Raw genomic sequence first — 18,137 nt, 5'->3', positions numbered from 1 at the left:
AAAAAAAAAATTCTAACGTCGACACAGAGTATTAATATTGTTTCTCATGAAAGTTCTTAAGAACTTAAAGTTTGAGAGTTGCTTCAGTAGTAGCTGACAAGAGGATTATTTCGCAACAGAATAATTTCTTAATTTCAATTTTTATACTTTTTCCTCAATTGCTTTGTTGTTCTCATCGAAGTAACTCTAATACCTTCTTCTCCTTACGTGGATCAGTTGCGACGATTTTAATAATATTGGTTGTGCTTTTATTTGTTTTTAGCTTAGTGTTTTTTATCTTTGTTTATCCTTTGCTTAGGATGCATAGTTTGCATATAGACGAAATATTCGCGTTGTTTTAGTCTTTCATCTTTTCTCTCTACTGGCCGCGGTCTCGTCTGTTGTCGTTTCATTGAGTTTTACCTCTCTTTGTTGTTTATTGTTTCTCATGTAATTTTTTATTGTTTCTGATTTTATTGTAATTTGTTTTGTTTTTAATGACTGTAATTTTTCTTTTATAACTGGGAAGGATGCTGCGTTTTGAATTAAAAGTCTTGTAGGATCAATTTTTGTTTTTAGCAAGACTCAGTTTCAGTTCCTGTACCGGATATCAGTTGGGAGATAATTCATCCACTTGGAGACTTAGTTATCAACATGGCCCTCAAATGGATACATGAATTGGACACGTACCTCTCCGATGTAACGGTAAATATTGCTGCCATTTTTTTAGCAGGTAAAATACAGATAATGTTTTAAAGATGTATCGTTAGCAGTGAATATTTAACTTTCAGACTACGAAGACACGTCACACAAATACGTGGTGGAGGGGGGGAGGCATTTATTAACGGGTAGGGGCGGGACTGTGCATTTTTCTTCCTCAGTGAAATTACCAAAAACGACATTTTAGGTGAAATACCGAAAAAGATTTTTTCAAAATCTAGGGGAAGGGGAGGAAAAAATCCTTGGGGACAATACCCAATACACAATAACTGACGCCACTGCTGCAAGTATGTTTTTAATTGATCTTAGATTTTTATAAGCCACATTGGCATGCCATCACAAAAAATAAAAGAGAAAAAAAGTAAGTATGTTTTCTTTAAGGCCACGAAAATACTGTCTGAAATAAAAGCGATAATTAGGGAGGACAAAAGCTTTCCTTCTTCAGTGATATGAGAAAATTTTTGAAAAAAATAAGTAAACAATATCTGAATATAAAACAACGCTAGAAGCCAAACAACTCGGGAAACCATCAAAAAAAAACAAACAGATAAAATAAAAAATTTAGCAGAAGAATCTGTGACCGAATCAATAAAATTTTATTTCATTCGCTTGGTATGTGAACCCAATTAATCTTTCTAAATGTGTTTATCTAGATTCTCATTACTAAAAAATTCTCCAATCATCTTTGGCCCTTAGAAAAGGCTTGAGAACTTTAAAATTTAAACTGAAAGAGTCTCTTCTAAAGTTCCTAAGACCAGTCCTTCCATTTGAACTGACAAGTAGAAAATCCGAGTCATGTCGCTCATTTCTCAGTCACTATTATTTTGTATTTTTGAAAGCTCAAGGTGATTACTTTTGATAATGTGTTAATATTTATTTCGATTCTCAAATATGAAAATCAAAAAACAAGTTTTTTTTTAAATGAAAGCAAGGAGTGACATTAAAACCTAAAACGAACAGAAATTCTTCCGTAAATGAAATGGTCTGTCCCCTTCTCAATACCTCGTTCTTTGCTAAAACGCCTCACTAAAGTTTTTATTGTTTTAAAAAGCAGAGTTGTGACAGAGAGTCAAACTTCTTCAAGGGAAAAAGTCAAACTTACACATCCTGAGAGTTAAGGGATATGGGCTATATAATAATTTTTTCTATAAATATTTTTTTTTTGGGGGGGGGAGCAACTCAACCAAGGGGGGGGCCTCTCAATTATATCACTGAAAATACCACAAAACGGGCATTAAAAACTGTAGGGAAGGGGAGGGTAGAGACACCCCTCAGTTTTTCTTTATAATGAAAATGGAATGTATATGCCTTAATGGAATGGAATTCTTAACATTTCGAATCAATCTTTAAAAAACAAAATTACACAAAAATCAAAATAAATAGTAACAAATTAGCATAAGTAATTCCCTTGAGCTTTCAGAAATACAAAAATGAAAAGTGACTGAGGAATAAGCGACATGTCTCGGATTTTCTACTTGTCACTTCAAATGGAAGGACTGGTCTTAGGAACTTTAGAAGAGACTCTTTCGATTTAGATTTTAAAGTTCTCAAGCCTTTTCTAAGGGTCAAAGATGATTGGAGAATTTTTTAGTAATGAGAATCTAGATAAACACATTTAGAAAGATTAATTGGGTTCACATACCAAGCGAATGAAATAAAATTTTATTAATTCGGTCACAGATTCTTCTGCTAATTTTTTTATTTTATCTGTTTGTTATTTTTGATGGTTTCCCGTGTTGTTTGGCTTCTAGGGTGGTTTTCTGTTCAGATATTATTTACGTGTTTTCTTCGAACTTTTTCTTATAGCACTGAAGAAGGGAAACAGTTGTCCTCCCGAAATATCCGTTTTGTTTCAACCAGTATTTTCGTTGGCATTAGAACATTTTTAGTGTCTAATATTTGTTTTAATAGCAGTTATCGAGTGGTTGTTTTAGATCTGGAAAATGCTTCTCTTCTTGCTCTCTTTCGTTGAATTGGCTGGGAATTTGGTTTGGTGGCTCTACTTCTTCTACATGTTGAATCCTTATAAATCGAGGGGTTAAGAACTAAGGGTAGTTGGGAAAGTGTCACCCGATAAAGGAATATATAATCGAAAGGGTCTTTGTAGTTTGTACCACAGTCGTGGTACCCCAGTTATTCTTTTGCTTTCTTTTACTACCCATTTGTTTCGGAAAAAGTAATCTAGTACCTCCCTCTACGATCACAACTCGCCATGTGTATGCAGGTTGTCAAAAGGGTGTAAGAACAATATCTTAGGAACAGTTTGATGTGTGAAGTCGAAACTAACATGGCTTATTGTGGGGGATCTTGAACTGACCAAAAGGAAATATTTGTATCTTAATGCTACTGCTTCTAGTCATACTACTACTACTGCTGCTATTACTACTTCAGCCCTTTTTTGTGTTTGTGGCACTATTTATGTATTACATATTTCAGAAACTGTAAGTTTTTGCTTCGTTTATCCCGATGATACTGAAACAGTAAATTAATGGATAGGTTTAATTTTATTGATATACCGTCTCAAATAAATGCTCGTAGTGAAATTCTATGCACGTTAAATCTGAGTTTTTTTTAGTATGACCTCTTTTGCGTTTGTTGCTTCCTAAAATTTGTTAGTTGATTATTTTATTGTTTATTTAATAGTGTTTGCACTAATTTTTGTGTTGTTTTCTGGTTTTTTTTTTATTATTATTTTTGCTCCACATTGTTGCTTTTTCTTTGTATGGATAAAAAATAAATAAATCTATACGATTAACATACAATGGCTTAATAGATCTTGCTTAATACGGCAAAATACCATAAGAATACGAACAGGAAAATACCCCTAGAAAACAAATTAAGGGAATAACCTGATGAATACCTTTTCCGTGCACAATACCCATATTAACAGACCTACCCAAATTATTCCATATTTGGTTCAGATAGACCACTTTGTAATTCTGGGTATTCTGGTTTTAAAATAAAGTGTTGTCAGATACGATATTTATTTCGAAAGATTGCCATCATGAGCCACGAAGGGCCGAATTTAAGTTTCAGGATCAAAAAAGAAAAACAGGACAAAAGGATCAAAAAAGGTAAGAAACAACAGTACATTCTAAACTGGCTAAAAAATGCAAAATTAAATTGACCGAATGAATAAATCATTCATTAGACATTATTTGAAACTATCGTTTTATCAAATTGCTTATGGGCCATAGGACGTCAGAGGTTGCAATTAAGTCAACTATTAAATATGCAAAAATTTAAAAGATTCAATAAAAACATAAAAAGGAAGCCAAACGAGCGAGCATATATAAACGTAGGTAATGCCTGTACAAATAATAAAAGAAAAGCGGTAGGTTTTGTTAGTTTTTTCTGTAATGTACGAGATACTATTTTTTCATATCTAGAAGTAAAACAGTGACCGGGGGACAAGGTAGAAGTGGGCTGAGAAATAGTCCGAGGCTGGTAAGACCTGGGTGGGGATTTTTTTTGGAAAAGAGGTTTTTAAGGCGAGGTTTTTTTATTGCTAGACAAACATGTCTAGCCTAAATTTTTATTTAGAGTAAGAGAGCAAGGAAGTCTACTTTCTTTGAAACTTATTTGAAGAGTTTTGTTAATGAAAACGATGAAATGATGAATTCATTGTATGATTCATTTTCATCTTTTTTTTGGATCGATTCAATTTTATTTGAATCTTCCCAGGAGATGCCAGTGTGCCAAACTTTGCAAGAAAGACTTGACTTTGCTTGTTTTGCCATGCTCGTTGCCCATGCTTGTTGCTGGTATGATTACTTTGAAAGCCAATGGAAAACAAACTCCGTAATAGCATATGTATTTTTTTTCAGAATTATTTATGATTCTGTAGCACAGTAGTAAAGATGGCTATCCCTTTTTGTCCTCTATATATATCTTTTATTCATTAATTGTCCTCGAAATAAAAACAATGCTGCCTTACAAGACAGTATCCAAGGGAGGGGGCTAGGGGGTTTGAACCCCTACCACGAAATGTGTGTCCGACTCTTAAAAACGTAACGAAGATAAATATAAAACATTTTTAAGCGTTTTTACCCCCCCCCCTAAAATCCTTTGATAAACCCCCTCCCCGAAAAAATCCTTTTATAAACCCACTCCCCGAAAAAATCCTGGATACGACCCTGCTACCATAGCTTGTTGGTTGGAAGTTTTTTTTCCTAAAATTAATAACATTCTTCATTTTTCCCATTTTTCCGTTATTGTGAATTTTTTTATGATTGTAGGATGCGGGAAGAAGTGCTGCCGCTTCTGCTTTGTCTGCTGTTGCAACATACTTTAAATATTTAACAAAGCAGTCAAGTTACAATATGGTGCAGGTTATCACAAGAGCCAAAAAACTATTTGAAAGAATTATAGCAAGATTTTTCAACTCTCAAAATCTGGATAAACTGTTTGATCTGCTCTGGTAAATCACTGTTTTCTATGTTGGTTAAGTCAAAATTTGTCTGGTAAGTATAGGTCTGTTTCGTCTAGTGAGTCATTGTTAGAGTTTTTATATGCCAAACTTTTTAACTTTGTAAATCTTTGTAAGCTAAATGATACAGTTGACACTTTCTGATTTTTTTGGTCATTTCTGACCACCATAAAGATGAAATGTACATCAATAAACTTGTTCAATCACTGGATATACTGTTAATTATTGTGAAAAATAGTGCTCTTGGATACGACTCTTAGAAATTTGGCAAACAATTTACTTTCAGTTGAAGCTAATAGTAATTACAAGAGACTTGCACTGAGGCAAAAGAAATATGTAACAATATTTGTAACCTTTTTTAGTGGCACATGGTGGTTTAAGAAAAGAATGTAACTTGTTCCTCTCATGAATGAACTCCAATATAGTACTTCCCTAATTAGGTGCGAAGGTACTTATTCGTAGCCATGAGGCTACGAATAAGTTGTCTGGATAATCCTAGTTATTGTGACTTTCAACATTGTGTCTGATAGGGTTCAGAGGGTTAAAATTTGAAAACAGAGGGAATAGAGAATGGAGGGAAAGAGAGAGAAAGAGCACACAAAAGAGCTTACAATTCTTAAAAACAAGAACCAATCTAAATGCAGGGACGTATAACAAAAAAAGTATAACAACTGAAGAAACAAATTGAAAACAGAGAAAATATAGAATGCTAACACACCAGAGAGCTTACAATTCGTGAAAACAACACTGAAACTCGGTAAGTAGGATAGTTTGCAATTTGTTTGGTACTATTTTAGTTTCTAGGTTTTTACTTGGTTTATCTGTACTCTTTGTTTATACTCTTTGTTCTTACTTTGCCTCTACTCTTTGTTATATACTTAGTTGTTTCAATTCTTTTTTATTGTAGCGTGAAATCAGTCATTGCTTCATCAGCTGTACCTGGCTCAAAGAGGGACCCACCGAATTTACCAAGCCTGGGCTCTGTAACATGGGGTGGAAATGTATCCCCAATTATCACTGAAAGTTCACCCGTCTCTGTCCTGTCATCACTTCTTAGGCTGGCATTTGAACTTTGTCAAATTAGTAGGATATCCGTCTTATCAGTAAGTAGATTGAAGAGAGTTTGTATTATTAGAATACCAAGTGGGTGTGAAGCTTTATTGTGAAAGCCTCAGATAAGTTAGATTAACCGTTAATGGCAAACCATAATAAATTAGAAAATGCAAAAAATGTGTTGATATGAATATTGGAGCCATGAATTTTCCAAAAGGCTCTGAATTACAAAAGATTTTCTTTCAGAGGGGGGGGGGGGGGTTTACAAACAAAACTTTAAAGAACGCATCAAAAATTTGTTTAAATTCATTTATGTTAAGTTTTTATGAGTCGAACAAACATTTCAGGGGAAGGGTGATTAAAACTCCTCCCCCCTGGATACGGCCTTGGCGCTGAGACTCAGATTAACCCTCCGCTGCTTAGCAACAAAAACTTCAATCAACAAAATAACAATTAGCTGTATATTTAATGGTTTATAAGTCTTGCAATCATAGAATAACGGTCATACATGTTTTCACTTTTTTTTCATATTTATAACATGAAATTAAATTAACTGAAAACAGTATAATCGAATTAGAAAGACTAAAAAATGACCAGCGATTAATTCTACAAATTTATCCTGATTAACATGAAAGCAAAATTATATTATACCCTTATTTTGACATTTTTTTTTCATTTTTTTGGGAGAACGCAGTTCTTTTTTTACGTTCTATCTTATCCTGTCATGTAGAGGTGTATATTATTGTTATTTTTTTTTTTTGTTTTTCAGGATTTTTGTATAATTACGAAAGTGTAAGGTGTCAGAATCTTTAACTGTGTTTTTCTTGGAATGAGTTTTCCAGCAGTAGTAAGATTTTACTTTCAACTTCTGAGTGCTATTAATTACCCACTAATCTGTTGCTATTCTCATCTACTTTTTAAAGATTTCTTTTGAGATTTCGGACGGAGATTCCTTTATGTTTGAACAAAGTATTATCCATTTGAATCCTCATCTCGCACCAGCTGCAGGTTATTTTGAGGTTTTACGTCCTATCTTAGCTTGTCATATAGTTAGTATTTCAATAATATTTATAATCCTGGAAACAGTCTTAGTGCATTCATTAAGTGCATTAATCATGACGATCCGATACAAAAAAGCCACATTACACAAGGCTAGTTCATTTTGCTTGGTCTCCGTGCTATCTATCTGCAGGTTACACTCGAGATTTCACGATGACATTATCTTAGCTTGACGTCAAAATGTAGTATTTCGATAGATGTTTAGTAATCGCCGTAAAGCAGTTCTTTTATTCCGTCTTAGTACAAATGTCATTAATCATGCTTAGTGTTTTGTTTTTTCTGCGTTGCTCAATCATGCTTAGTTTTTATTTTCCCATGTTTTAAGAAATAGCGTAATTTAGCTGAGGCTTTTGCAAATACTGTGAGAGCTATTTTAAATAAACAAATATAGAATCTTTTCACATCATATGTTAATAAAAGATATTGGCTGACGCCCTGGCTAAGAATTTATTCTATCGTCCCCAATTTTTCACCGAAATACCATTTCATCTTTCTGAAAACCCAGCCATTTTCATTGAAATTTTCAGAATTGTTAGCAGAAGCACCGGCATAATTGTGTTGTGGAATGAGAATACGGGTTTTTACGAGGTTTTTTACGTACGTCTATTAGCAGAAATGATCTCGATTTGGATTTTACTTGGTGGAGTTAGCTCATTCAGTCACGGTCTTCGCTTCTCTTTCTTTCCATTTAGACAAGCTTTGAGTTGGTATACATTATAAAATGGTCGAGAGAAGACGTCAAACTTCAGTGTGCTAAACATAAACACAACTTCTGCTTTTATATTTATACCGATGGTGACTATCCAAGGTCATGTAGTTTATTTCACGTCATCAAATTTGCGAACTGTATATTTAAAAAAACTTTGCAGTAATGGAAACTGCAATAAAGCTGCAATCAAAGATTGCAAATAACACTTAGATACCAAATCAACACTGAGATGTTGGGGTGTCACGAGTCAAAATTTACCTCATATTCTGTATCTGAGGGCAGTCAGGTTGATATGGGCTCTTGGGTGTCATTTCTTCTCCTTGTTTTTCTGATCATCCACATCTTCTTAAGGCGGCATATCGAAATACACTTTTGGGTTATTTAGCAAAGTTAGACCATAATAGTACCTTAATTGTACACTGGCAGCTATTCAGACTCATGTTAAACTTTCAAAACCAGGCAAAGTATCACGTTCTGGGGGCTTATAACCCAAACATCTGATTTACGGGGGAACAAAATTGTTCTAACACCATTACATCTTATTCGAGGACTCTATCGCCCAGCAGCATAGACCTGATGCGCTAGTAGTGTGTAATTCTAAAAAAAAGTAAAGGTCTGGATTCTTGCGACTCATATAGATAGACAACTAGTTATTTGACTAGTGGGAAGCCCCTGATTATGAAATTAGTGTGAACTGTCATCACGGCGATAAACCATATAATTTTTGTGAAGGATTTAGAATGAAAAGCTGCCGTGCAACTTTTCTGGCACTTCTTGAAAGTCATTGTAATTAAAAATACCCTCTAACTATGTATTAATAACATTTAACAGGTGTGTGCATTCCTTTTTGACGGTGGCTGGAGTTTAGCCACCAGATTATGACCCCCCGAACAATTTTACATAGTGTAAACTCAAATGAGTATCTTATAATACACAAGTCCCAAAAGGTTGGTACTTGGGCAGTATGAGCCACTCACTAAAGTATACGCTGCGGAAAATTCGAGAACAAACCGGTGGTTTCGTTAGTTTCATAGGTAGCTAAGAAAAAAAATTGCGCCCACTAGGGAGGGGGGTGGAGTATTGTGGGGCTGCATGCCAATGTGTGTACAATTTTTAGGGTTTTTGTGCCTTACGAATTTTTTTCGGGTGTCAAACTGTTCCAAAACTTTCCCCCCCCCCTTTATGTGCAAATATATAGCCCAAATTATATATTTTCCATCTATTCTGGCACTTGTCTTTGTCTGGTCTCGCGCTAAGCTTAAATAAAATTACGGAAAAACTGGTTTGTTCTCGAGAGTTACACAGTGTAAACTAGGGTGAGTGGCTTATAACACACAATGATCGAAATTCATTCCCCCACCGGAAAATAAAAGAAAAAACTAAATTAAAATTATCAAAGTTGGAAAGCCTTATTGTACATGGAAAGGATTTCCTGGGGGACTATGTACCGGGGGGGGGGTTCCGTGGGGGTATTTTCCACGGAGGGTATTGTCCGGGGGCCTCAAGTGTGTTTATATGCAAATGCGGATTTAATCATATTATTCAGACCTGCCTCAAGTTGTATTAAATTGTCTCAGTATGAACACATTTGTAACAGTAACGTTTATTAGATGGACATACCCAAGGTTTCTGAATCTCTTCTTCACTCTCAAGCACTTCTATTTCACTTCACTTCTCAAGAACTTCACTTCAAGCACTTCTCAAGTACTTTAAATGAAGTGAAGCAATTCTTCTTCACTCTCAAGTCTGTTTCTCTTTCGTTTGTGTGTGCCTGCCTATGATATCAGAAGGCCTCAATCACTGTTAGTAGTCTCGTTCGTTTGTGCTGAATGTGCCAACGCATGCACAGCATATTTTTCAAAATAAATGGTTAAAGTGCCTCAACCACCACAAACTACTACAATTAAATGCCCTTCTGATCACACCCTCATAAAGAGTATTGAACTCGAAATATACATCGGGATTATCGATTGCTTGGAAGCCAAGGTACTGTTATAGGACATATAATAAGTATTCATTTGTAGTAGTTTAACCCACCTCTAGAGACCGAGAAAAATGAAGAGTGATAAATAATCTTAACTGAACAGCCCATAATCTCTAACATAATAAGCAGTTGTGTCATAATGTTCCAGTGGATTGAAATAATAATTTTTTTTTTAATTTTTCTCTGTGTTTAGCGGAACTGGCATAAATCCTTTATGTCGATTCCGCTTCCTGTGTTAACAACATGAAGTTTTTTTTCTTTTTCTTGTTTTTTTTTTATAAAGATTTTTTTTGGAAGCTTCTTTATGTCTTAACAAAGGATTGTCCATCCTAGCCCTCTTCCTGTACCAGCTGCCATAAATAGTTATATAGTTTTTTCTGAAACGAAAATATTAATCAATTTGAGTAATTAAGTGTTAGTGAACAGAGCCTTATACAGTGGTGCCAATTCACGTGGGAAGGGGATATGTTTTTTTAAAAGCTAGACAGGAGGGGATATATTTTTACATCTTGGGGAGTGGGATACTGCTTTCTTTGAATTTTTTCAATAACAATAAAAAAAGGGCAGTTTTTCAGTAGAAATACCAAAATAATAGATTTTTTTAAATCTAGAGCTGTGATCTAGGGTAAGAGGCAAATAGAACCTCCCCCAATCTGTGCCATTGACACTCTATTGTACTATCCTTTCTTGAATATTAGCTCCGATATTGAGCTTATAAGGTAATTCAAGCGTATTATAAAGTATTTTTTTTAGGTTCAAGACTTGTGGAAATCCCAGTCTGTATTGAAATATCTGAAAAAATCAACTGATTTTGGTGTCTAGTTGTCAGATCATTGGTTTGCAAAATTCGAAGTTGATCTGATCTATTGGATATTGAAGCTTTCAATCGAGTCACAGGTAATGTTTAAGATAAACTTGTTGGATTTTATGATTGTCACGGTAGCGACAGGTTATTAACTTGTACCTGCAGAAAGGCAATATATAAAACAACTGATCTTCATTTTGAAGTGTGGAAGAGAAAAAAAAATAAAATATTTTTTATACCTCAGGTCCAGCGTTGCCAACTCTTGTGACTTATCACTATTTTTATTGATTTTTTATATTGCTTAAAAATACCAATAACTAAATATGCAAGTAAATAAATAAATTATTGAAGAAAATCAATAAATTAACCAAAATATCACTAAAATCTAGTGAATTGTTTTTAGCAGGTGGCAACGGTGCTCAGGTTTAGTCATGCATAAAAACCGCATCTTTCGATTGTTTCAAAATTGTGTTTCAGTTGTTGGGTTGTTTCAGAGCACAACATCTTCGTCAGTGTTGCTACATTGAAGTATGAAGAAAATTAGCTACTAATTAGTTAATAAAACAGTATACTAATTGTTGAATATGACAAAGCTTTTCAACCTTAAAAATTTGAAACTTAAAAATTTGTTTAATATCAAATACAAATACATCTTCAAGTGAAAGCTGTGTTTTATGCTCTTTTTTTTAGAGTAGTCTGTTCTGATTTTTCTCCGGCTTTTACTTTTTAATTTTTTTATTATTTATTTTTGTTATAATTTGACGATCATTAATACTTGAAAATGCATAATAGCATACGAAGGTGTTTTTATTAAAAATAAATTGCCGATTTTCCGTAATTTTCCAAGATATAGTTTCCACTTAGCGAATTCATTCTTGGCCAAATTAGCCAAATAATTTCACTTTTGTTTCCACTATAGTTTATAGTTTCTGCTATAAACTGCAGTGAATATTAAATAAAGATATAAAAAAATAAAGATGGGGCCTTCACTAAAATGAAAAAAGGTGGAAACTAAAAAAAAAGACTGGATTTGACTCTTGCCATGACAGAGGTAGCTCAAATTACTACCTACATTTGGAGAGAGAAACTTATTGTGCATTTATTTTTTTCATTTGTTTTGATTTTTATTAGATTTTATTTTATTTTATTCCAAAGTGTTGACTCTCCCCTCTTTTCCCACTCCCACAAACAGATTTCCGCCCAAGAACTTAGGCAAAACATACACACTACTTTAAAAAAAGGAAAAATTTATTTTATTTGTTTGTTTATAATATTTATTCATGTATTTATTTATTAGTTTGGTCACAATATATATTTATGTAATATATTTTTCTTTATCGTTAATTGATGCAGTGTTTCACTATCATTAACATTTTTCACAATTTTTTTTAATAAATAAATTGATTATTTCTTATAGCGTAAATTCAAAAAATTTTTTTATGAAAAAAATTTTTAACTGACATGCGTAACAAAAGATGTAACTTATTTAAGAGGTTTGAAATATAAGTATTGAGAATGACAATATGGCAACCCTGCGCTGTTATCCTATCCAGAACGTGTTCATAAGACCCAACCCCAAGTAAAGTTTGATTTTTTGCGTATTCGCTTCATTATTTTTTCGACTTCAATTAGTTAGGTTATGTTTTCGTTGTTCGTCACGCAAAAGTAAACATCGGAATTTGGAGCATTACTGTGCCATTAAATTTTGTGCTAATCTTGGTATGATGTTTGAATAGTTAAAACAGTCCTATGAGGAGTATCCTTTATACTGAGCTCAAGTTTCCTCTATCCTTTATCCTTAAAGGAGTATCCTTTATCCTGAGCTCAAGTTTCCTTTATCCTTTATCCTTAAGGGAGTATACTTGATTCCGAGCTCAAGTTTTTTGCTGGCATAAAGCACATTTAGAAAGCAGAGAAAATTTTTGAGATGAACAACGTTTAGGGAGGCCTTCAACTTTGAGAAGTGACGAAAACATTGAACGTGTGAAAACTCTTATGAGATCAGGCCACCGTTTAACATAGAGATGTTGAGTGAATAATTTAATTACTTTCAACGGATTTACCTTTTTTTAAAATAAAGCCGTTCTTGAAAGGCTCCGAAAAGGGGCTATTCGCGTGAGACCACGATATTGTAGAGAAATGGTTGCTCCATCTTGTTAACGCCCCATGTCAAACTGTCATCTCCATTACGGAATTTTTGACCTCAAAAGGTATCCCTGTGGTTACCTATCGCCCTAATTCCCCTCATCTCAGTCCCTGCGACTTCTTCCTTTTTCCTGAAAGACCTTCATTTAAGACTGTTGAAGTCATCAAAAGACTGTAACAGACATTCTGAAGACCATAATGGTTGATGACTTCCAGCGCTGCTGCGAAGAGTGGGAGCGACGTCTCTACCGGTGCGTAGAAGCTCAAGGGGACTACTTTGAAGGGGATAACATTGATGCTTGAAATAAATAAAAGTTTTGTTAATTAAAAAATCAGTTCCATTACTTTTCCGCCATATCTCTCATGGCACAAATAAAATAAAAAGAGAAAAATAAGGCAGCAAAAGCATAGACTATATATATATATATATATATATATATATATATATATATATATATATATATATATATATATATATATATATATATATATATATATATATATATATATATATATATATATATATATAAATTGTACACCCATCATAAACACAGAAATTGATGGAAAAAACAGTAGAAAAGAAAGAAAACTAAAAACATACACTTAATGGTACAGACAAAGAAAACACACATACAAATCAATCAAAGTGACGAGAGTAGAGGTAGCCAAGGATGGCTGCTACCCTCCAACTTAGCACAATGCTTGTCAAACATCCAAATGATTACAGCATATGAATCGAATACTGCACATTGCCAGATCAAGTTCTAATCATTCGTTCTCACTGGAACAGGCAGCAGGAACGTCAGATATCTACAGAAAATTTTATAGATTTTAAATTTATCTTAATTAGCCAGAAGTTTCCAAAATAGTGTTATATGTAATATATGTGGCAGCGCGACAGCATTATAAATTCTAGCCAATGAAAACCTATTAAGATTTCTCTTCGAAGAAATTGTAGTCCCATACGCAGTTCTAATTTTACGCTCTATATGTGTGATGATTAGCAAACGGGTAGATGAGTGCGTCACCGATGGGCAGTCCAAAGTATACTAGTGACTCCACAGGCTTGACAGACTGGGATCCTAGTTTAATTTGAGGTAGAGCAGACCTTTTCCAGTTAAACAAAAGTACTTTCGGTTTTGACACATTAAAACTAAGGCCACGATCACAGTACTGAGATTACAGGATATCAAAATTACTTTCGAGGTATGCTATTGTCAGATAAAAATTCAATGTGACATCAAGAAAAAAACTTAGGTTCAAATATAGTATTATACTAACAAAGCTTTTTTTGACTTTAGTACTGTTCCTCGTACCTTCTTTTCAGACACAAATTTTGCGAAGAAATTGTCCCCTGTTTACTACCTTTTTTTTTACGGGGATTTTCATCGTGGGTTTTGCATTAGGAATGCGTAGACACAAATTTAGTTGGTCATATAGATCATAAAGAGGTCGAAAAAGAGCTTTGTTGACACCATTATTCCCTAGTTCTAGTATTATCTACACTTGTATTACCAAGTCATATGATCAGCGTATTTCGGATTCACAAATAAACATCGAATGATTAGAAATATTCTCATCTATCATAACATTTGGTACAACATGTAATGTGTGAGCACATCCCAGTCCTGACAGGAAACAAACCTGGTGGGGAGGGGCCTTCCAACACTTCTTAATTCCACCTATTATTAACAATTTAAACAGATTGCAAAAAACAGAGGAAATAGATATATGTCTATAATAAGAAGTTCTCCTTGTGTGTTTTCCTTTTTTCAGTAGAGGCGTTATGGATCCTAATGAAAGTAAATCTGGTACAACACCATACGTCATAATAATCTGTTAAGCAATTGCAAGATGTTTAAATAAAAGGGACTACCATTCAATAGATGATGTGCACGGATTTTATCAGCATCACTTGACGATTTTTTGTTTAATTTTTTTCACATGTCCAGGATTTGACAACTGTTCACAAAAAAATGTTTTAACTCTTTAGTAAGGAGGGGAATTAGTTGCTCACAAAACGTTTGTTTTTTTGACTCATCTGGGGCTGCAAATTCTCCACTACAATAATCAACCCATGCTCTCGCACCTATCGTGCTGGAAATTGGTTTATTATAATGAGCAGGCTTTGCACGCAGATTCCAAATCAGATTAGGATTATCCATGATTTTTGACACAGTTTCAAGTTATAAAGCACTACGATGTCTACGCAGTTCTTTTGCAAATTTCCGTTTAGTAAAAATACGAATTTGATTGACTGCACCACTTTTAGGCCTGTCACATTCATGCCAAATCTACAGCCAAAACTTGGCCGCAGCCTTTGCATTAACCAAATCAGAGTTTTGGGCCCATCCTTTTACTCGAGATATACGGAGCAATTCAACACTCAGAACAGCTGGGCTTTCAGCTATTTTTAAAGCGTGGCATATTTCAGGAAAATATAGGTTCAATTGCAGTCTTATTTCACTATCAGGTAAGTCAGCATTCCACTGGAGCAGATGAAATGGAACCTTAATTTTTCCGAGGATTCCGTCACACTTGTTGAAATAAAGGGTGGGAGACCTATTTCCAGTCACTCACGAGCTTCGGTTTAGATTTCGGCGGGTAAACATTCACAGTACATGGGATAGTGACAGACAGGGGCAGATGGTCTGATTACATTCTGTCAGGTCCTACCTGTATGGTAGGTAGCTCAAAATTATAACTAATAGCGTTGATCGATGTTAGACACAAACTGAGAGACGCTTGTAAAAGAATATTGCTTGTTTTTCGTGGCTAGCTTGAATCCATTAGGAAGTGAACTTAGAAGCACTTGGGCACTAGAGTTGCTGCTGTCTTCAAGGTTACAGTTAAAGTCCCCCAAAATCACTAATGGTAAGCCGTCACTTTCTTTATTGAGTTTCCGAGTCTCTTGCAAGCGATAGCAAACTTGTGCTCCGAAACAATATTATTGTAATTAGTAGGCAAGTAAACATTGGATACTATAAATTCACCACACTTAATAAGCTGAAAGTGTTCACTTTGCTGGAGACAGGCAGGGGGGAGAAGACCAGAATTGGAGATTATAGCAAGCCCTCCTGAAGGGCGTCCGTGGTTGCCGGATTTGCGTGCTGGCTGTATAATATAATGATGATCTAGAGAAAATGTTCTTGGAGGCAAATAAGGTCGTATTTCGTGGATAGATCACTAAGAAATGGCAATTTGTTTAGCACTTTACCATTTATATTCCAACTGTACACCTTGCAACCCATCATGATACAGGAGGCATAGACGGCTGTGCTTGATTAAATGGGCATGAGGCGTGGTAGCAATTGTGTTTTTTTTTAGCTACAATTTAAACACATTCGGAGGTTTTTACACGGGCTAACTCTTGAAGACATATGATAAGTACTACCATAATGCGAACAATTTTCTTGTCGATTGCAGTTGGCAGCACTATGACCAATAGTTTCATATTTATAGCAGTGCTGGGGCAGGACACTGAACCCCTCAACCCGGATTAGCTCAAGGTAGACCTAAAGCGGATTGGTAATAGCATTGTCCCAATCAGCACGAATAGGGTAGTATAATTTGAAGGCTCATGAGTCTCCGCAATGAACAGCTTCTTCACACTCAGCTATTCGGCTTAGCTCGTTTTCATCTAGAGAACTAGGAATCCGCTTTACAATGCCTACAAATTGAGGCACTTTCACTTGGATATCAATTTGCTTACTACTCATGGCCTGGGCTAGTTGTGCTGCTGAATCGCGTGACTTGACAAGGATTTTCCAGTCATTTATATATATATATATATATATATATATATATATATATATATATATATATATATATATATATATATATATATATATATATATATATATATATATATATATATATATATATATATATATACACACACATGCATGCATGCATGCATGCATGCATGCATGCATGCATGCATGCATGCATGCATGCATGCATGCACATGCACATGCACATGCATGCATGCACATGCATGCATGCATGCATGCATGCATGCATGCATGCATGCACACACACACATATATATATATATATATATATATATATATATATATATATATATATATATATATATATATATATATATATATATATATATATATATATATATATATATATATATATATATATATATATATATATATATATATATATATAACTGGAATCTAATCTAATTGGAAATTGGAAACTAATCAGAACGCACGGGTACTAACTTTTGGTTTCTTATAAAAAAATATATTTCAAACATATGTTTATCATTTTTAAACAAATAATTTGTTTGCTTTGGATTCATAAAATTTGGAAGCATTGAGATTTGAACCCACGCCTCCGAAGAGATTGGCGTATTTAAGCCAGCGCTTTAGACCGCTCGGCCACGTTACCTTATATAATATATTACGGTAATTACTTGGCTTAAAAATAACTGTCTTCCTATCTTAGTAACTGAAATAAATGAGCACTTGAACAAGGTCTAGACCTTACTCATCCATCCAGTTCCCTAGGACAAAATTAGTATATCCAATCCGATAATCCGAAAATCAAGTCCAAAATAGAGCAAAATCAACACCAATGAGCATAGGTCAATGTTCCAAAATCATGCTATAGCACCTTAAACCTACAAAACATTATATTCCCCTGGTGATCACCACATATTAGGGCTCCTCAGATGAAAGTTCAATGCCTAAATGGTTTTCGGTGCTTAAACTTCATTACCCAGGCAAAATTGGTGCGCCATGCCATAATCTGACTTACCCCTATGTAGTAACACCTATGGAATAACTATAAACAAAATCCAAAATACCCCAAAAATATAAAAAAATACCACCGAAAATTTTTTTTCCAAGTATCCTTAACCAATCTTTCTTTAACACTGAGAGCCAAACCTTCAGCCACTTTAACTTAAAATAATTGCATATCACTAGCCATCCCCCAGAACATTTTCACTTTCAAACAAATTCTAAGAAGTAAAATCCAAATATCATACGTTAATCTTTACCTATATGTGTCGCAGTAGGGAAAGGGGTACCAGTCCTGACAGTACATAATTTATGCATGTTTTCATGGTTTTTCTCACCGAGAATGTTTTTTCATGGTTTTTGTCACTTTTTGATGGATGCAAACATAAGTTCACACTAACAATTGATGGATGTAGACATCCGGTTATTGTTTGATCGTTATGCGTGTTGATCAATTTACTTGTTGTTTTCTTGGATGTCAACATAAGTTTCAC

General features: G+C 34.3%; 1 protein-coding gene across 1 annotated transcript; it reads left to right on the top strand.

The window, feature by feature from the left end:
• Positions 1 to 562: 562 nt before the first annotated feature.
• LOC148940898 (uncharacterized) lies at positions 563 to 10,849 on the top strand. The gene is made up of 4 exons (XM_089105421.1): positions 563 to 684; positions 4,938 to 5,119; positions 6,036 to 6,231; positions 10,687 to 10,849. Exons 1-4 carry the CDS (start codon positions 634 to 636, stop codon positions 10,753 to 10,755), a joined length of 498 nt encoding a protein of 165 aa, XP_088961547.1. The 5' UTR covers positions 563 to 633; the 3' UTR covers positions 10,756 to 10,849.
• Positions 10,850 to 18,137: the final 7,288 nt, after the last annotated feature.

This window comes from Artemia sp. Qi Xiang Cuo, chromosome 19, assembly GCF_049724085.1.
Source record: "Artemia sp. Qi Xiang Cuo chromosome 19, ASM4972408v1, whole genome shotgun sequence".
Lineage (NCBI taxonomy): Eukaryota > Metazoa > Arthropoda > Branchiopoda > Anostraca > Artemiidae > Artemia > Artemia sp. Qi Xiang Cuo.
Note: the sequence above shows the minus strand (reverse complement) of the source record. Positions and strands in the feature narration are given on the sequence as shown.